General features: G+C 38.3%; 2 protein-coding genes across 2 annotated transcripts in view; one reads left to right on the forward strand and one right to left on the reverse strand.

The window, feature by feature from the left end:
* Opn3 (opsin 3) overlaps window positions 1–13687 on the forward strand; it is a 30718-nt gene extending 17031 nt beyond the window's left edge. Inside the window, exons 2-4 of the mRNA XM_042674508.1 lie at window positions 4203–4522; window positions 10282–10533; window positions 11822–13687. Of these exons, the coding sequence (XP_042530442.1) occupies window positions 4203–4522; window positions 10282–10533; window positions 11822–12085 (836 nt within the window). The 3' untranslated portion in view covers window positions 12086–13687. The remainder of the gene's footprint in view (window positions 1–4202; window positions 4523–10281; window positions 10534–11821) is intronic.
* Window positions 13688–14386: 699 nt separating this feature from the next.
* The window catches only part of Kmo (kynurenine 3-monooxygenase), a 30553-nt gene continuing 22992 nt past the window's right edge, over window positions 14387–21947 (reverse strand). Inside the window, 6 exon segments of the mRNA XM_042674507.1 lie at window positions 14387–14916; window positions 14918–15034; window positions 16193–16252; window positions 16342–16443; window positions 17876–17958; window positions 20279–20336. Of these exon segments, the coding sequence (XP_042530441.1) occupies window positions 14698–14916; window positions 14918–15034; window positions 16193–16252; window positions 16342–16443; window positions 17876–17958; window positions 20279–20336 (639 nt within the window). The 3' untranslated portion in view covers window positions 14387–14697.

Consider the following 21947-nt stretch of genomic DNA (forward strand, 5'->3'; position numbering starts at 1 on the left):
CAAGGCAAGTACTCTACCACTGAGCCACCTTCCCAGCCCTCCTGTTTCCATTTTTATGGCCCTTTGTGTCTTATCTTTTTTAGCTGATTAATCACACACACACACACACACACACACACGACAGAGAAAGACAGACAGAGACAGACTCAGAAATAGAGACAGATTCAGGAAGCAAGCTTTTCATTCTAGGAAAATGCCATTGACCTCTCCATTTAATCAGTAGCATGTAAGTAACTGAAAAGGGAATTACTCTTCTTGCCAACAGCTATACACAGCTTATACCCTGGGTGTGCTCAAGAGTTTTGTAAATTATAAAATAATTGACTGTAAATGTAAGCAATCGCCTCTGAGATTCTCTTATGCTTTCTCTTCTCATTTTTTGCATTTTAAAATTTGTGTGTTTTTGTGCATATATGTGGTGTTGGGATGAACCCCAGCACTAAACACATGTTAGGCAAGCACTATCCTAGTAAGCTCCCCTCAAACCCTCCCTTAAATTTTTAAAAATGTTCCTAGGGCTTGAACTTGGGGCCTGGGACTTGTTCCTGAGCCTCTTTGTGCTCAAAGCTAGCACTCTACCACTTGAGCCACAGCACCACTTCTGACTTTTTTGAGTAATATATTAGAGATAAGAGTCTCACAGGGATTTTTCTGCCCCGGCTGGCTTTGCACGGCAATCCTCAGATCTCAGCCTGCTGAGTAGGTAGGATTACAGGTGTGAGCCACCGGCGCCTGTTTCTCCCTTACATGTTTAAAATTAACCATGTGACCTTAGACTGGTTACAAATCTCAACCCCTTTTCTCACATGTTAATCAAATGAAGTCAGTGAGCTTGTCCTATCTCATATCTATGACGATGATGAGAAAAATATATGCAATCAAACTTTAACAGCTGTTAAGACATAACATGAAATGAGGTGTTAGAATGTATTATTGAATCTTGGCTTAATTGCAGCCAAAGGGAATTTGCCATAAGAAAAATCTGCAAAAGTAAAATAAAACCAAATTCTCTAGAACTGCACAGTGAAAGAAGTGAACAAAAATAATCTCATGGCTTCTCTGAGACTGAGGATTCAAACTCCTTGCTGGCATGGAAGGGAGTCTCCTTCATGTCTTTATTGCAACTCCTTCTGCAGTTATCACTGCAATTATTTGCAGGAAACTGGAAATGCTCAGTCAGGTCTCCTGTGTTACTTAATAGAATTACCAATAGAATTCACAGTCCCAGTGAATTCACATTTTCTGACTCACTGATTTTCTGGCTCACTGATTTTCTGGCTGGTTAAAATACTCTGGTTTTACCTGATTCCCAGAGGTCTGTGACTTAGATGTTCCTCCTCCCTTTCTTTTTTTTGGGAAGGGGGTGGGGGTGTCCGGTCGTGGGGCCTGAACTCTGGGCCTGGGCGCTGTCCCTCAGCTCTTCAGCTCAAGGCTAGCACTTTACCACTTGAGCCACAGTGCCACTTCCAGTTTTTTTTTTTTTCTGCTTATGTGGTGCTGAGGAATCGAACCCAGGGCCTCAAGCATGCAAGGCAAGCACTCTACCACTGAGCCACCTTCCCAGCCCCCTTTTCCCATTCTTAAAGGAAACTTTTCCTACCTGCTCTCTGCAGTGAGTGTGTGCTCCTTAGAGGAATGGACCATATCACAGAAACTTTTTTTAAAAATCTAACCAGAATGAAACAGATCCGAGTCATGGGCCAGGCACTAGAATAAGCGTTTAATTCTATTTAATGTAAACTTGTTTATCTAAGAGTTTAGACAACTGGACAATAAATAAAGGTATTCAATGTGATCATCTGGTTGCCAAAGTAGGAACATATCCCCAATTGGATAATATATTTAAGCTCCTAGGACTTTATCTGCCAGCACTTAACTCAGTTTTGCTCTCATCCCATCAACTGTATGATAATAACGATCCTTTGTACAATATTATTTACTATGAAAAATTTCATTGAATGCACACGCACACATACACCAATTAGAGAGCATTTTGTCTTGCCACTACTGTCCCTATTTCCCTGGTGATCAAACTGAGCTTCAGAGATAATTGATTTTTCCTTGAGAAAACTGGAATTTAATCCAGGATTATGGCTTCAACTGCATTCCTGTATTACAGAATTTATTCCATTGTTTCATAATTACTCATTTTCTCATTTTGTCTGTTTATAACACATTTTTCCCATTGTCTAGTAATATCTGGCATCATGTATATTATTACATATGTTGACAGATGTAATAAATTCATATATAGTTTAAGTTATATTACTAAGAACCATTTGACTCAAACAGAGGCATGGAATGAACATTTTAACACCTTTTTTCTCTCTATATTTTGGATCATGAAGTGTCTTCATCCTTGTCAACTTGATATTGTGTCTCTTTTACCTAAGGAGAGATAATTCCTTCATTGTATACTCTATGTCCATGACACAGCTCCATGTAACACTTAACACATTCCTGTCATTATGTGTTCCACAGGTGTAGAAAGGATAGTTGTCAGCATTCCAGGCACAGGGAACAGGGAATCAAAGTGAGTCTGAGTGGCTGGCAATGAGGCAGGGGTAAGCAAAACAAGAAGATTTAGGCAAGTTCTAAGATAAACCATGCAATGTGTTTTTATAGACTACTGTTTCAAAGGAACCAGGGCCACATAGATCCTCCCCAATTGCTTTGCAAAGGGAGTTTTACAAAAATCCAGCTCTCAGTTCTCCACTTCCCTTGGTGTTCCTCTCTGATCAGCTTCCAGTCATAAGGCCCTTCTTTCCTGAATAACCTTTCTCTCACAATACAAGAAAGACTCTTCCCCTTCCCAAATAAGACAAAGTCTCACTGTGGAATGTTACCAGTGAACAGGAGTAGCAGGCTACAGAAAGGCAGACACAGACAAAATAAGGACAAATGGGGGAGAATTATGAAAGAGATGACACTAATCAAGAAGCATTGTACTCATAAACTTATATGTTGAATTGAAAACCCTTTGTTTCAATTCAGGATGATAAAACCTACTATAGGATAACTAAAATATTAAAAATATTGATGAAAATATTGAATGTCCGTCCAAATGGTGTTATGGAAAATTCAGTACACCTAATCTACTTCCGTTCTTGCCTGCGAAGAAGTCATGCAAGATCCAAGCATAGTAAAAATGATATTAGGTCAGAAATATGGCAGAGAAACGGAAAGCATGGTCTGAGAATGCCATGAGAAAACAGCATTTCAACCCATCCTCAATCATCTTCTTGGGGGTACAAACATTGACCTAATCTGGAAATTAGCAGCTTTACTCATGTGGCCCCATCTGCCCTCTTTTCTCTCTCTTTTTTTTTTTTTATTGAACTTAGGCATCTTTGAGTCCTCTTAGCATTCATAGATGCTTTCATGTCAGTTTATACTTTCGTGCTTTACTACACACATTCTTCATTCTTCCAGCCATGCATTTCTCCTGCCTTGTGCACAAATGCTTCTCTGTAATTTCACAATCTGTGTCACAGTTGTACCATTTTCCAAGCCTAAATCATTGATTTAGGTTATTTGCATACCTCTCTCCCTTCAGACGTCTATCATCTGCCTCAGTCATCATTTGGACCTCCAGTGTTGCCACAGTGCCTGACACATACTACAGTTCTCCATGGGTACTTGTTGGGTGAATACCTCACAATGAAGCACAAATACTCTTAATGTGGATTTGCTGCAAATTAGATGTGCAAGCGAAGAATGTATCATGAACAACATCCTTCCCACCTTGTCAGCAGACCTCGCATGTGAGCAGTTCCTATGCTGTTCTTTGCTAGAATGGGCTCACACAGCCCCCTGTGTAAGTTCACATAACTGGCCAGTCTGAGCTTGTGGAACCCACTTTGACTTTGTCACACAGCTGAGAGAAGGCAAAACTGAAGAAGATACTTGTTCTAGTGATTCCTTTTTGAGTAATGCAATGGCTGCATCATTAGGCAGGTCTGCTCTTAGGGATTTTGTTTTTATCTTACTATCTCCATTCTGTTTTCTACTCTGTGTTTTCTTTAGCAGGTAAATATGTCTCTAATTATGTGACTTAGGAAGGAGGGCATAATTCCTCCTGGAATTATGTTTTTGGTGTTTAGAACATGGGATTGGTCTCAGACTCTGTGTGATATTTCCAGTGGAGCACATGTATCTTCCCCCTGCACCATGCTATGCTTTTCTACTTTTTCTTCCTGCAGGGATTGTTTCCATAACCACCCTCACTGTGCTGGCCTATGAACGTTATATCCGTGTGGTCCATGCCAGGGTGATCAATTTCACCTGGGCCTGGAGAGCTATCACCTACATCTGGCTCTACTCACTAGCCTGGGCAGGAGCACCACTCCTGGGTTGGAACAGGTACATCTTGGATATCCATGGACTAGGCTGCACCGTGGACTGGAAAGCCAAGGATGCCAACGATTCCTCCTTTGTGCTCTTCCTGTTTATTGGCTGCCTGGTGGTGCCAGTGGGAATCATAGCCCATTGCTATGGCCACATTCTGTATTCCATACGAATGGTGAGTTGACACTACGTGTATCTCTCCCAAAACAGTGCCCTGGGTATGCACTTTGGGTGGAAAAAATTACTATCGCCATAATCAGTAGTTAACCAGTCTGTAGGACTTCCCATTTAGTAGAATTTTGCCCTATGTGTTACTTCCAGAAAACATCCATGATTAATAACATTTACTCTCTCTCTCTCTCTCTCTCTCTGAAATGTACAAAAGGGCAATGGGTTCTAGACAGACATTAGCAGAATAATCTCACATTATTCAACACTCCTAAAATTTAAGAATTCTAATAAAGGCAATTCTGTGTGTCCCATAATTTCATTTATTTAAAGATCACATGAACCCACTGTAAAAGAATGGCCCAGATGCTTTGTCTAAAAAGTACATTAGAGTCATAAATGAGTAGAACTGGTCACAGACAGGTTTCATGTTAGGAGGTAACAGGAAATATGTTTGAAGCAAGCAACAGAGAGAGTGCCTTCCATATCCCAGTCTCTCACTTCAGCCATGTGGGGCTTCCTTCCTTACTGCACCCCATCCATTCTCCATCCTCACGATGATATTCCAGTCCCTTTCTCACTCCCATCAGACCTCTCCAGCTTTCACCTTTATTTCAAATTAAACTTAGTTCCATAAACCTCTACTTTTTATTCTTTTGTTTTTTTTCTTGTAATGCTGCAGATCAAACCAAGACATCTCACATACTGTGTAATGCTCGACTATGCATTTCTATAATTTTATTCTTAGTGCTTTCTTGGTTTGAACTAAGGGTCATGTGCTTACCATTTCAACCACATCCTGGCCCTTCTATGCTTTGGTTATTTTTAGGTAGGTTCTCTCAGATTTTGCCCAGGGCCAGCCTCAGATCTGATTCTACCACCACCTTCCCACACAGCTGGGCTAACAGCACAGGCCACCATGACAGCTTGTTGGTTGAGATGAGGGCTCACTGACTTTCTCCGGGCTGATCTCAAACCATAATCCTCCGGAGTCATTTTTCATTTATATTTTCAATCTCTCTCTCATGATTAGCTCTTTCCCTTTAATAATTGCTGTGGATTTAAAAATTAAAACAAATCCTTCAGTTCCTATTAAACTCACTTTATTTCTCTCCTTAACTGTTGTGGGCTGAATGTTGTGTCCCTCTCAACTTCTGCTTCCAGTGTGATGATGCTTAGTGAAGTAATTAGGTTAGTAATTAGTAAATTAAGTTATGAGGCTGGGACTATGGTCTGATGGGATTATCCTTATTTGATCCACCAGAGTTCTCCTCCACCCTCTTGTTAAATAAGAAGTCATAGGAGCATACCACTTAGAAGCAAAGAGAGAAAGCAGAATACTAACTACCTTATTAGCAATTTATCTTGTACTTCTCAGCCTCTAGAACTACGAGAAATGACTTGGTTGAAGCTTAAAAGAGTTATGAGCTGACTACATTCATCCAGCATTTATTCCTCAATCTTTAGCAAGTTGGTACTTCCTTCATCTTCTACCATCTGCTGAAGTAGTCCTCATTTGAGATCACTGAGGATCTCTCACCTGTGGGAGATCCAATACATACATTTCAGTTTCATTATTATCTCTCACCTGTGGCATTTGAGACTTAGTGATTTCCACTTTGTTAGGACTTTCTCCTCCCATTGATACATGGACCCCATTTCCTGCTGTATTTATTGACTTCGGGGATGCTTCTCCCCCTCTTCTCCCAGTTCATGCCCTCTACCTCCCCCTCCTCCTCCTCCCTCATCCTCTTGGATCTCAGCCTCCTGAGTAGCTAGGATTACAGGTGTGAGCCACCAGCACCCGGCCTCCTCCTCTTTTTCTTCTGTTTTTCCTTCTCTCCTCTCTTTTCTTCTTAATTTATGAGACAGGGTCTCACTGTGTAGCCCAGACAGCCATCACTATGTAGCTGAGGTTGGTCTTGAACTTACCATCTTGCTTTAATCTCCCAAGTTCTAGGATTACAGGCGTGCATCACCATGTCCAACTTTGGGGCTTCGTCTTCTGGTTTGATAGTGCTGTGGTTTGAGCTCTCTACCACTGGGCCATGCCTCTGGCTTGGCTTCATATTCAAGTGTCTTTTTCAAGGGTTTTTCTTTTTTGGGTGATTCTAGGATTCTTTGCTTAATTATCTCTTGTTTGCACAGTGACCCTGGTAATCTCATATACTGCCAGAAATTTTTCCAAAGCTATTGACTTTTTCAAAATAACTGTTTCCAATCCAGCTCTTTCCTATGACCTCTATTAGATTAACATAGTCAATTGTCTATTGGATATCTCCACTTGGTCCATAGATTTGTCAAACTAAATTATATGAAGATTAATTTGCTGTCATCTCCTCCACCAATTACAAGACTCCTCCATCCCTTCTTGTTGAGTGGTCCTCATTTCTAGCTTCATAACCCAGAAATTAAGGAGTCATCTTCAACTATTATTCACTCATCCCCCTATTCTCAAATAATGGTCAATTCTTACCTAGTTGAAGATTTTTTTCTATACCTTATTCTTTCCCTCTCCAATGGACACAGGCTCTATTTAAAAAGGCCTTGAGTTCTTCCTTGTTGCTTCCTCTATTCTACTCTGTCCACTGCCACTAGAGAATGTGTTCTCAACTATATCCTGCAGGGGTTCCATTGTTTTAGTGACTGAAAATAAGGTATGAAGTAAGGCTAGTCTGTCTTACGTAGTATCTCCCATTTGCCAGTCCAGCCCCATTTATTGGCACGCGTATCCTCTTGCCCCCAGACTCCAGCCCACTGCCTCCTTTCCTGGCTAACCCCTCCTCCCCTTAGAAGGCTGGTGTTGATGTTTTCTTGCTCTAACACTCACTCAGGTTTGCCTATTCACTTCCATATCCTTCTCTGGTCCTCTACTGTAGCTCTTGTCTGTACACCTCTCTCCCTCATCAAACAGTGAACTCATCAAGAGCAGAAACTGAGACTTACGATTTTTCTTAACTGTAGGTGGACCAGAACCTACATGTACCAGATGGTCAATGACTATCTTAGGAATGCGTTACAAGGAGAGAGTATAGAGAAAGGAAGACAGAGGAAGGGGGTAAAAATGTAGAGACTTCACTTGTAATTGTCCATGCTATTATTTCAACAGAAAAGTTGTCTCAAGTCACTTGCCTGGATTTCCTTATTCAGAGAGGGGTGACTAGAGACAGCAATGAAAGACTTAGCTACTCCTTGAGAATGAGGACTGTGTGGAACCTGTGAATATCTACAGGTGCCGGACACACGTTCTAAGTAGCAGTCACTTCTAGAAGGAATCTTAAATAATTTGCCATAAAAGTGGTTTACTTTAGAATGAATATGATGATAATGTGCTCTTGCTTCATCCATATGACAATGTTCCTCAAAATATGAAATGAAGGATGTGGGCCACAAAGTAGGGCTCTTTAGGAATGCTGAATGAACATAATGAAGGGATAGAGTTATGAAAGAAACAAAAAGGCTAAGATAAGGAGAAAAATAAAAGACAATCACCAAAATTTCACATTTCAAATCTAAGTAATTTGCTTATAGCAAAAAGCATCTGGGAAAGTATAGACCAACATATGCTTCAGTTTTGAGCTGATAAATAAGCATTCTACTCAGAGAAGACTAGGGCTAACACTAGATGGAACCTAGATAATGATGGCTTGGGGAGTATATAAGTGAGATGCACGTATATCTTAGTTAATTGAAACAAGAGTCAAAAATGGTGATCCCACATATACAGGCAACTATGTTCATTTCAAATATATTTCAGTAAGCATTTAATCTCAAAAGCAATCCTAAAGTTATATAAATGGTACTGGAAACCAGCTTCAGTTAATTTTCAGTAATGGGATTTGAACTTAGAGCCCCCCGTGTCCCAGGTAGGCATTCTATTGTTGAGCTTCTGGCCCATGCTTCTGTTAATTCTAATGGGGTATGCCCTTAAAGAGGGTAATTGGCTTTCTCAGCATCACACTGGGGATAAAAGTAGGTATGAGTCCAGATCTTTGGATTCCAAATATGCAGCTTTTACCAGAACCCTAAATGGGAATTAGGCCCCTTTGCTCCTAAAATGTTTTGAAAACAGAATGACACCCTATCACATTCAATAAAATATTTTTTTCTAAAATAGAATTGTACACACATATCAATACTATCAGAAATGTAAAGTCATGCCTTAATCCTTTATAATCTAAAAGAACAAACATTTTAATTGCCATGCTTCTCTGTATTAGTTGTCCATTGGGAAGCATAATGTTAACAACAGTATAGTTTCTTAAATATAATTTTGGATGATATCAATAACTTAGGAATCTCGGCTCGTGTGTGTGTGTGTGTGTGTGTGTGTGTGTGTGTGTGTGTGTGTGTGTTAAATACCATCAGCACATGCTTTAAATAATTTCTTTGGAAAAAAGTTTTCCCCCACTTTTTTTCTGGTAGTTGTGGGGCTTGAATTCAGGGCGTGGGCACTGTCCCTGAGCTCTTTTGTTCAAGGTTAGTGCTCTATGACTTTGAGCCACAGCTCCACTACTGGTTTTCTGGTGTTAACTGGACATAAGAGTCTCACAGACTTTCCTGTCTGTGCAGGCTTTGAGCCACTCAGATCTCAACCTCCTGAGTAGCTAGGATTACATGCACGAGCCACTAGCGCCTGGCTAAAAATTCCCTTAAGTTTTATGATGAGGCTAGAACTAAAAGGTAAAAGCTTTTTGAATTATAATAAATTTCCCAGTTTAAAATTATGAATATGATTATCAACAATTTTAGGTACCCTTTAAGAAACAATTATTAATGCATGTCTTTTATAACAAAATTAGTATAACCTCTTGCTATATTTGGAAATAACTTTTATTTAAAAATACTTTGTGTGTGTGTGTGTATGTGTGTGAGTTGAGAGGCTTGATTTCAAGACCTGGGTGCTGTCCCCGAGTTCTTTTGATCAAGGCTAGCACTCTACTACTTTGAACCATAGCTCCACTTCCTAATGTATTTTTTTGTGTGCAGGGATATTCTTTCCCTTTTGTTAACAACACAATTATGATAAGAAAAGAATGTATACAGAATTTATCTGAAGAACTCAAAGAACTCTGTAGTTATGGTCATTGCTTCTCAATAACTTTGACAAGGCCACACTCAGGGAAGATGAACTCATTTCAGACAGATGGGAGTCTCTGAGTGTGCCAAGCGCCGTGCCATCCCCACCGTTCAACTCCTGATGAAATCAAACACAAGTTTCGTATCAAACCCCACTTTATAGTTACCAGCAATGAAAAACACAATGGTTTCTAGGAAAAAACTGATTTAGGGATTGAGTGCTCATCAAGATCAATATAGGCTTAGCGGTGCAGAACCTTATACATGACACGAGTTTGTGACCAGCTTGGAGAATTTCCAGACTAGCATTCTAGATAAAAGAGTTTCCAGTATACAGAATTTCCTTCCATTTTATGGTGACTCAGACTGTCTCATAAAACTTCAAGATTAAGGCAAATCATTTATTTCATCTTTTTTGAGTAAATTAGAAAAGCTTTAAAAATTATTAAAGAATTTAAGAGGTTAGTTAGCTTACCTACAGTTTATCAGAGCTGAGGAGATGGGAGCTCAGAAAGATGAAGGTTGGGCACACTTATGGGGTTTGGAGCAAAAGTCAGCAATCCAATGTTCTGTCCAGTTCTCTTTCCACTGAAGCTTTTTCCACTAAAGCAACAGAATCCTGAGCAAGAATCATGACTGCATATCTGTTATCAAAAACAGTCAACCCTTCCTTTCTCCTTTCTTCAGCTTCGTTGTGTTGAAGATCTTCAGACAATTCAAATAATCAAGATTTTACAATATGAAAAGAAATTGGCCAAAATGTGCTTTTTGATGGCCCTCACTTTCCTCATGTGCTGGATGCCTTATATCGTGACCTGCTTCTTGATGGTTAATAGTCATGGTCACTTGGTCACTCCAACAATATCTATTGTTTCTTACCTTTTGGCTAAATCAAGCACGATATACAACCCAGTTATTTATATCTTCATGATCAGAAAGGTAAGCTTTGTCATTAAGCCACTGTTTATACCCTGGCCGGGGGGGGGGGGGGGGGAAGGGGGGCAGGGAATACATCTTTATAGAAAAATTTCAGAACAGCTTCAGTGATGGAAAATCAAATCAAGAATTTGATAGAAAAGGAAGTGATACCAGACAGGATATAGGCTATTACCAAAATAATAACTCTGTGCTATTAATAGAGGGATACACTTTTTAGGTAAAATATTAACATTATCCTTAATTCATCAAAAATATTTTATGTTTATCACTAAGTTATTAAATTAAAAACAAGTTTATATATTTACCTCTTACTGAACTATGCAGCATACTCATTAATTTTACCATGAAGCATATGCTAATCTTACGCTTTATTTGTAGGTTATTAAATGAAGGACTATAACCTTAAATATTTTAAATATAGTCATTGATAATTTAGCGTGCCTTTCTCCCAAAGAGGGGGCCCTAATCAATGCTTCTAACCTTTATGTAAAGTATAATAAAAAGTACATGACACAGTTTGGTATGTCTGCGCACCCAACACACATAGACCTAATGTTTCTGGTTCCTGAAAACACACTTCTAAAAAGTTACAACAAATAAAAGCAATCAAAACACTGGGTCTGGTTCACAATTTTTAGGAGAAAACATTTTTTGGCCCATATACTCAACCCTTACAATAATACATCTTTAGTTCACAGGACTTACCAAACAATGGTTTGATAAATTCACACTCAAACAAATAACTCTTTTTAAATTGAATATAAACTAAATGCTAATTATAGGAACTGTTAAGTGGTAAGTGACTCATGACCATGTATAGCACATGTAAATATAAAGTTAATTATTCCTTCTGTTTAGATCAATGTTCGATGCATGAGCTTTCCCAGATGAAGGAAAATCAGTAAAAATACCAGATACATACATCCATTTCTGCCTTTTTGTTTGTTTTTGTTGTTTTTTGTGGATCATGGGGTTTGAACTCTGCCTGGGCACTGTGTCTCAGCTCTTCAGCTCAAGGCAAGTGCTCTACCACTTGAGCCACAGCGCCACTTTTGGTTTTCTTGTGGTTAATTAGAGATAAAATTCTCACGGACTTTCCTGCCCCAGGTGGCTTTGAGCTGCGATTCTCAGATTTCAACCTCCTGAGTAGCTAGGATTACAGGAGTGAGCCGCTCACTTCTGCTTTCTTTAACTTCTTCACATAGCAATTTAGCTTAATCATTTTTTCTTGAATGTGAACCCAGATGAGGAGCCAGATGTTTACTTAATAACCTTTCTGTTCTCTCAGTTTCGAAGATCCCTCTTGCAGCTCCTATGTTTCCGGTTGCTGAGATGCCAGCGGCCGGCCAAAGACCTACCAGCGGCGGGAAGTGAGATGCAGATTAGACCCATTGTGATGTCACAGAAAGATGGGGACAGGCCAAAGAAGAAAGTGACTTTTAACTCTTCTTCCATCATTTTTATCATCACCAGTGATGAATCCCTGTCAGTTGATGACAGTGTCAGAAGCAGTGGATCCAAAGCTGATGTAATCCAAGTTCGTCCTTTGTAGAAATGAAAGATGGAGCCTTGGATTGGACACTGTGTTTGGATTTCCATTATAAGGATTGTTCTAGAATCCCCATTCGATATAATATGAACAGAACTTTAATGGCCCAGCAGGATATGGAGACTGCCATATGTTCTGTGGACTCATGAAGTGATGTGAGGCAAATTGTTTTAATTCAATAGGTGCTTTACATGAAGAACCACTTATGGCACCATCATCTTCTAATGTGGTGGAATTTCCATTTAAAAATATTTTTAAGTGACTCTATTTGCCAAAGCACATCATTTTCCTCAAAGTTATTTCACTCTAAAAATAGTGTCTCATAAACACGTGTGAAATAACATGTCTGTGTTTTCTGTGACGTTGGATTTTATTCAGTGTCATATTGTGTGTCTGACCAAATTTAGTTTCTTACGGAACTAATTCTGGAATGAAAATCCCTATCTTTAAAACAAAAGGCTGTTGTTACAAACACATAGTTTAAACACATGATAAAAAAGGAAATTCACATGAATAGGCTGCTGAGCAAGCTCCAGAAGATGGAAGTAAGAAGCATCATAACCAACAGAATAGGATGACTTCAGGGTAGCTGTGGTGTATGGTTAATTCTGTAGTAGACGACACCCATGAGAAAGGTAATGATGATGGTAGTTGGTTACATTTCAAATGTGAGTGTGACAGGTGTTTATTTTTCCTTTTAATAATTTTTCACATTTCGACAAGAGTTCTGGATTTAGAAAAGGAATGCTCAGTAAATAAACATATCTGAAGATGAAAAGTGTTCAAGTGTATTCATAAGAAGTGTTATTTATTCTTCATTTCTTATCAGTCAGTCCACAGGAAGGGCAAGGTAACCACCAGGGACAACTCTGGGCACCTTCCAGCAGAGAGATGACACCAAAGGAATCAATGTAACAAACTCCCTACTTATTTGCCTTCCTGCAAGTTGCTGTCCTCAAATTCTCAATGTCCTTTTTCTTTTTCTGGTCACTTCTCTAGTTATTTTCCTTTGTTAAAGATGCTGCATACACCAGGGAGTGTTAAACTTGCTCTTTGAGCTTTACTTATTCTGTGGGTGTTTCCCACATACACATGGAATGTGTACATGTTCATACACTTCTATTTGTTTTTTCTCTTATCCATCTGTGTTTCATTATGGAATGAACCTAAGGTAGAACAAGGCAAAAGTTATTTCTCCTCCCCTAGACATGAAATATTAGGACTCAAGAATGCCTTTGACAATACAGAAAACACTGAGTCATTAATTTCATTGCCTAGTTTTTATTTCCTACATAACTCTTCTAGTGTTATCTCATTCTAATTAATCATATTTGAAGGACTTCTAAGTGATTGTCAGCCTATTGAGGAAGTAAGAATCAAAAAAAATATTTCACCAAATTCCCTTGTGAAAATCAATCTTGTGGCCAATTCTGTCACCATACGTAGTTCAAGAATAAGCTAGTAATAAGCACTAAATTGCTTCTGGGGGTCTGATATGAAATAAAATATGACTTCATATTTCTGTAAAACTTATCTCTCTCTGTTTCCTTTCTGCTCTCGTGTATGTAGATATTTGCTTTGTAAATAAAATCCTTTCTTATCCTGCATTTAGTATGTCACTAGTGGTCTTTTCCTTTGGAAGGTATTTGAAGACTAATAAATAAAACATTCATTCTGGAACTCTTTGGGACTCTACTGAATACCTGCTTTACCTATATGACTGACAAAAAAATCATCTTAAAATAGTTGTTTAAAAGAGTTCCAATTCAATACATCAGTTTATGAGTTCCAAACATCCATCAATGTCACTCTTCCTCTCCCTGCCTTTTTTTTTTTTTTTTTCAGTTGTGGGGCTTGAACTCTGGGCCTGGGCGCTGTCCCTCAGCTCTTCAGCTCAAGGCTAGCGCTCTACCACTTGAGCCACAGCGCCACTTCCAGTTTTCTGTTTAATTGAAGGTAAGAGTTTCACAGACTTTCCTGCCCAGGATAGCTCAGCTTCCTGAGTTGTTAGGATTACAGGTGTGAACCATCTGTGCCTGCTCTTCCTTTCTCCTTGATGTCTCCCAGTTTCACTCATCCCCTCAAGCTACTGGGTTCCATTTTCACAAATGTTCACTAAATGCTAGGATTTTTCTCTCATCCTTGATCATCTGCCTCATTCCCCTTGATCTCCCCCACTCCTGAAAACCGATGTCCCAGCTTCCTAGCGTTTGTTTTCTGAAACGGTAAGTTAGTTGTTCATAGGCGTTGTACCATAGGAGTTGTCCCCTGAATATATCATAATTTATTCAATTTGTGTATAGCTACACATGACTTTATATAAACTGATGTTTTTCAAGTAAGCCTGTGAATGAGACAAGTTCCCTCTAGATGATGAAGTGGTCTGTACTCCACAGGGTTGTGTCTCAATACTGCTGTGAGTCCTGTTAGGTCTTTAAAGAAAACACATAAACGGTAAAGTCCTGCTGGGGCCTTATTTTCTGAGAAGTGAAAACAATCAGCCACTGAAATTTCAAATTTAAATGTAGAATTCTGCATGCATGATGTGGAGGGGAAGCTGTGGGTTTGCAAAAAATAGCTGTGGATTTCCCCCTATCAATTGCAAGTAACACAGTCTACATTATGTTAATCATACACAGATAACTGTCTTCCAGCAATGAATTAAATATGGTGATGAAGCCATCCTTTTTCTGATCCTTGATTTTGGTGTCAGAGAAATCACCCATTTTTTTACTTTGGGATCTTTCTATCACTGCCAGTGAATGGGAGGATTTATTGTAGTGACTGCATGGAGTTTGAAGGAAAACGTGCCCCATATTGCAGGAGTAAGCTGTTCCAGTTCCATGGCAGTCTTAAGTAGTGTAGAGGTCTCCGGGACAGGTGTTGCACAAGGAGGTATGCACTACCAATGGCCACCAGGGATCCAAACATACAGAGTCCTTTGTTTATCACCTGCAAGGACAGCAAGAATCTGTACCATCCAGAGATTGAGATTTTATACCTCGACTTTCCACTTACACAATTTCCTCTCCATCCTTTATCCTGAAACAGCAACTGAACTTTTTGATTTCTGATTGAGATCATACCCTATTGTTCTGCCTTCTGTCCTGCCATTATCTCTTTGAGGTCTGTGACCCAATTTTGTTCATTTGAGAGTAGATAAATCTTGATTATGGCCTAATGATTCTCCACACAACAAAATGATCTGTCTAAAATTCAAATGGAATTGCTGAGCTTTCTTTGGACCCTTTGTTTCTCTTAAGCTAATATTTAGGATGCTAAAGGCCCAGCCCACCTTTCCAGCCATCTCTCTGTTTATTCTCACCCCTGTGTGCTGGCTTCCATTTCACTGAATTGCTTATTCTTTCTATTGAAGCCTGTTGCTTATATTACTTTAGCCTTTACCTGTATAGCCCAATTCCCTGTCTCCCCGGGAGCTGTAAATCTCTAAACACCACAGTTTTCCATCTTCTCTAATAGCCTCTGAGCCTTGTGCAAGGTTGGGCCTGAATCTTGCCCATCATTGTTCTCAGTATCCATGAATTCAATCAAACTATTGTTAAATGAATGAAAGGAGTTATAATCTTAAATTGGATAATCACCAATCAGAATCCCATTTAATGGCATTTAGATTAGCTGCCCAGTGCATTGCATTAGGATCAAATAGTGTTTGCATTGGAATTGGTAATTCAGTTCTGTTGGATTTTTTTTTAATAATTTAAACCCATAAAAACATTTTACAATGCAAATGTCAGGAATGGATCACATTCTAAAATAAAGAGCTGAATGAAATAAGAATGTCAGTTTCTTTTTTGAATCTCTTCAGAAGTTTTCTCTATCTCCCTCTTCCTTTCTCTTTCTCCTTGTCCTTTATATTTCTCTCTCTCTGCTTCTTCTGCATAGTTGTTCAGTTTTCCCTCTGTCTTCTGTACATAGAAGAGTAGTTTTTTTTTTGTTTGGATAGCAAACATTTGGTATTTTTCCTGTAATTTCTGTATTCTTATAAAACAAATATGACCTCAACACTACAACACTTTACCACATCATATTTTTATTGTACTAATGTAACTTATTCCGTTAAAAACAAAAGAAAGAAATTAATTGTCTAACCTTGTTTTGCCAATGCCAGCGCTGCACTGCCTCATGGTATCTTATTCTGGAAAAAGTGACCTGTCAGGACATTTAAGACATATTTGTGTGTATTCTTAAATAGTTAAGCAAGCATTTCAAACACAGTAAAGTCTTTAACCAGACCTTACCATTGTATACAGAGGGATAAAGGTAGATGGCATAATAGCATGAAGAAATCTCTCTAAGTTCTTTCGAAAAATGAACCACAAGGAGTTGACATGGGACCGCATCTGCAATGACGGGAAAAATTCTTTAAAAATAGCGGAATTAATTTGCTTCCAACAACTAGTCATTACTCTTCATTCCCACTCATCACAATGCTGTACACAAAGTAGGCAAATTCACACTTTCACGATAGTTATTTGAATTCCTTCAAAGAAATTTCAGTAGGTTAAATGTACAGTGATTAACATGAAACTTATCAGCAGGATCTGCTTTGCTCAGCGATCAGCAGCATAGGAGCTCTATTTTCCCAAAGAATTTGTTCATCCAGATTTATAGATGATGTGTGAACTCAAAGTTTAGACCTCTTTCTGTTGCTTCCTGGCTGGTTTATAATACTGTTTATGACAACAAGGGATTTCTTTTTAAGCATATGTGTCTCAATCTAATATTCCTTATCAGGACCCATATTGTGTTACTGTAGCTCCTTTGTTTTTAGACTTAGGCAATATACAGCAATAAACTCTTCCATTCTCTTCTAGAACTTCTCTTCACAAGCATGATACAGTTCCACTCAAATTGGTGACCATTTTATTTCTCTTTTGGAGAAGTGTAAAACAGTGACTTTTCCTCAAATAATTAGCCTATAGATTGTTGTTAGTTTGAGGATTGCTAAAACCCATCCTCCTCCTGCTTCAGCTCCTGAAGGGCTCAGCTCTACCTTGTAGATTTTTCATTCCATTATTTATAAAACTATAATCACAACCACTTGAGATCTTGTCATGTGACTCATTCAAAAATGGAAAGAATAGGCATTTCTTTAAATGCATATTTAACACATTTCTTTTGGACCACTAATTTCTTTAGAATTATGCACTTTTTTTAGTACATAAGACTTCAAAGGATAATATTCCATGTGTCTTTAAATATGCAGGTTTATGGTGAACAATGGAAAGGTAATTTAATGTTTCTTATATTTTCATATTTTAGTACTTATTGTATTCTGTTTTATTTGTATAATATTTATTTTCATTTAATACTTAATTTTAATTGTAACATTTTAATATTAGTTTCATTCTTATATTTTATAATTATATAAACACAGCCCAAAAGATAATTTGGAGATAACACAAAATTGTATTTGAGGATGTGTTAATACGTTTTCATTTATTTTTCTAAATGTTTAAGGCATGAACTTATGAGTAATTAAACATTTTGTCATTTCTGTTGATTCTTAAATGTCCCATTAGTAAAGATTGAAATAATGTGTTTTAAAGAGGGGTAGTTATTGTCACTAGCTACATAATCAGAGCACCATGCTTTAGGAACACTGTGTGTGTGTGTGTGTGTGTGTGTGTGTGTGTGTGTGTGTGTGTGTGTGTGTTCTTATCCACATCCACTCATGCAGCATGCAATAGATGGGACTCAGCAAAGAGGAGGGAAAAGAATTGCTTATCTGTAAGTAAAGCATTTCAGAGAAGAGGGTCAAACTTTCCTTACCTCTACATAATTGTACATAGATAGGTCTGAAATTGCATGGTCATCTGGAATCCTAAATCTTGAGAATTCAGGAAGACACATACCTAGAAACCAAATTAAGTAATACATGCTCTTAAAACAATGTACAAAAACATGCCCGATTCTATGTAAGTCAAGTGAAAATGGTATATTCACTACCAATATTCTCTCTAATAGTTTCTCAAGTATAGAAAGCATACTGTGTGACTTAGAAGCTGTGGTTATTAGTATTTTCTGTCAGTCCTGGGGCATGAACTCAGGGCCTGAATGTTGTCCTTGGGCTTTTTGGCTCAAGGCTAGCACTTTACCACTTAAGCCCCAGCTCTACTTCTGGCTTTTTGGTAGTTATTTGGAGATAAGAGTCTCATGGCCTTTTCTACTTGGGTTGGCTTCAAACTATTATCCTCATGAACTCAGCCTCCTGAGCAGCTAGGATTACAGGTGTGAGCTACCAGCTCCCACCCAAGTTGTGATTACTGAGCAATGCCCTTACTATATTTTTGTTGCCATAAAGCTAGAATATATTTGTTGAATTGAAACCCCTTTGCACAACTAAAGATAACTAGAAATTAAATAAATAATAAAGTTAATTGTTGGGTAGGATTACACTTGTTGGTTGGTTAAAAAATGCATAATTTTCTTTGTTTCAGAGATGGCAATGGGTTCTTATAAACCACTGTAAGTAACCCTTAACCCTGCCCACTTGTTTCATTGCACTACACATACATACTTCATCTGTTTGAATACCCATCTTCTGTTACTTGGTGAATGCTTAGAATACAGGTTCCATGTCTTCTTCATATTTAACATTTTAAACTGGTTTGTTGCTAGTCATTTAGCAAATGACTAGCAAGTAAACAACCAAACAACTTCACCTTTTAAAAATGCTGTTTACATAGTAAGAAAACTTGTGCTGAAGTTCCAGCTTTGCTATTTCCTGGCTACATGATTGTAAGCAAGTTCATTAACTATCTCCAATTCCTCACCCGTAAAATGAGGACACAACTAGTATCAATGATGCTTTGGGGGAGGACCAAAGGAGATAATTTGAAAAGTAACAAGATGCCCCACACATGTCAAATGTTCAGTGATGTTATTTATTATTCTTTTTCTCAATTATTATTGTTTTAATCTCTACTCTCAAGTATTCAAAACTAGGGATGACAGTATGTTCTGCTACAGAATCCCAAACCAATTAGCTGAAAGCTAAAAGGGGAAAAATAACACCCTCTTGTTTCTGAGCATTGTGTGTATAACTGGGAAAAAGAGAAGAGAGGAAGAAAAGCTAGAAGGAGAAGGAGAATGAAAGGAGGTGGAGGAGGAGGAGAATGGAGGAGGAAGAGAATGGTGGAGGAGGTGGAAAAGGAAAAGAAGAAGGAGGAGAAGAAGGAGAAGAGGAGGGTAAGTAGGAGGATAAGAAGGATGAAGGGAGAGGGAGAAAGAGAAATGGGAGGAGGAAGAGGAAGAAGAGCCATCTTTTAGATCCAGGCACCTGCTTACTTTCTAGATAATACAATGCACATATACTACAAGCTTTATTTATTTATTTGTTTGTTTGTTTGTTCATTTTTGTCCATCATGGGGTCTGAACTCTAGGTCTGGGCGCTGTCCCTCAGCTCTTCAGCTCAAGGCTAGCTACCACTTGAGCTACAGTGCCACTTCTGGCTTTTTCTACTTATGTGCTGCTGAGGAATTGAACTCAGGGCCTCACGCATGTGAGGCAATCACTCTACCACCGAGCCACATTCCCAGCCCACTACAAGTTTTTATGACTTTTTTCACGCTAAATCTTTACATGAATGAGTCACTTGCATAGCCTTTTCTAGAGTTTGGATTGTCCGTGTACCTCAAAAGTGTACGTGTAATAGATTCCTTCCCCAGGAACTTGCTATTGGGAGGTAGGGATTTCTGAGAAATCTTTGAACCTCTGGAGGGTGGGGTATCCGCAAATAGGATTGTGGGACTTCTTTTCCTTCTGTCCAGGTCTGGTGGTTTGCTCTGCCACTTCCTCCCCATGATGGTAATACTGCCCTTCCATCGGCCCAGAGCAATCCGGTCCAATGGATCATGAACTGCAACTTACAAAACTGTGAGCCCAAACAACCACCTTTTTATCTTTGTGAGCTGATTGCCTCAAGCATTTGTTATCATAATGGAAAGCTAACTAATATAGACATTCAGGAACAAATGTTAAATAACTGCCAGTTCCCTCTCTGGGTGTTCATTGTCTGACATGGGTTCTATGTCTGTTATATCTGTTAATACAAAACTTTTAATAAACCTGGGTAGGGAATGTGTGAATGGGTTTGTGATCACAGAGGATCAAAAACAAGTTCACATTCATCAAAAAGGGTAGGCTGTGCCCAAGAGAGATATTTTACTTACTAAAATCATTATTGAATTTATCCATTAATTCATCAAATACCAAGCAGTCTTCAAAGCCCTGAAACAAGAAGAAAAAGAGGAAAAGTCAACTAAAATAATTAAAAATTTTTGACAGGAATAAAACTAAATGAATGGGCTTTTTATCCACAAACAGAGCACTGCAACTGGGTTTCCAAAACCTGGTTTAGAGATATATAAAGACCATCAGCTGTACATTTGATGTGTTGTTTTTGCAAAATTTATGTTTGCAATGTTTACAATGAATTGCAAGTTGACCATGTTGTCATTGTGAGGATTAAAGAAGAATAAACATTAATGGGAAATGAGTGAAGAATATTACAATATTATACAACATTACAATATTATGAAGACAACATAAAGCCCACCAAACTCCAAGAGAAAAGGGGGAGGCTCGGAGAAGGGGAGCAATAGGAATTTGGTGAGACTGGTGAATTTGTTCACAGTGTACTGTGTACATACATGGAAATATCATAATAAACTCGCTCATAGTAAACAATGCGTGCCAACTGAAAAAATAATGATTTTAGCTGTGTGCTGATGGAGGCTGAGATCTGAGGATTACAGTTTGAAACTAACCCAGGCAGGAAAGTTGGTGAGACTCTTATTTCCAATAAACCACCAAAAAGCCAGAAATGGAACTATGGCTCAAGTGGTATATTTTAAAAAGAAAAACAAACAATTACATATTTCTACCATGAGCTTTAGAATTGTGTTTAAGTTGCTCAGGTCTTTGAGAGTTATATTTAGCTGGGTCTGGTGGTTCATACCTATGATACCAGCGTTTAGTAGGCTGAGACAGGAAGATCACAAATTTGAGGCCAATCCACGCTATTTAGCAAGTTCTAGGCCACTTTAACAACATAGGCAGACAAAAAACTAAAAAAAGGTTCATACTTAAAACAATGTAATGATAGGATACAATTATTTGGCATCTATAATTCAAGATTAAAGCAAATTTTAAAAAATGAAGAACCCCACAAAATGTATGTTAAATGCAGTTCCCACTCAATTTCTTTGCAAGAAAATTGGAAACTATGTTTTCATTTTTCCAGTAACTCAAAGTATAGTTTTAGAGACAATATGAACGTATATAAAATATTCTATATTGATTATAAAGATTACATCTAGAACAAGTAAATGTATTTATCTAATGAACAGTAGTATGTAGATTTTTTTAGAAATAAGAAATAGCAGATGTTTTATTCATTTATTCTTCCTCAAAATTTGAGATATGCCTTATTAAAATCTCATTTTCCATATGTCAAATGAAAGATAAGTAAGGTGTGAAGAACATTCTGTGTGGTGAATGCTGGAGTCATGGCATTTTAATGCCAATGTTGGGCTCTTTCCCACTAGGTTACAATGATGTCTTCTATTTTGATTGAAATCATGGCTTTGCATTGGCAGAGGATGTGCTTGGTCACTCAAGGCACACCCCAGTCCTTTTGGTTTTATTTGGTTGTTCAGATAGAACCTTGTTGCTGGCCTCAGAGTTCCAGTTTTCCTGATCTTTGCCTTGAAAGTAGTAGGGAGACACCTTGCTTGATTTTATGCCTTCCTTCTCATGCTTTGTAAAACAAAATACTCATTGCTGCTTTGTGGAAAATCTGACTGAATATATTCCCGTTAGTTTTCTTGCAAAAATATT

The sequence above is a fragment of the Dipodomys spectabilis genome, unplaced genomic scaffold (assembly GCF_019054845.1).
Source record: "Dipodomys spectabilis isolate Male_0828 unplaced genomic scaffold, ASM1905484v1 ptg000019l, whole genome shotgun sequence".
Lineage (NCBI taxonomy): Eukaryota > Metazoa > Chordata > Mammalia > Rodentia > Heteromyidae > Dipodomys > Dipodomys spectabilis.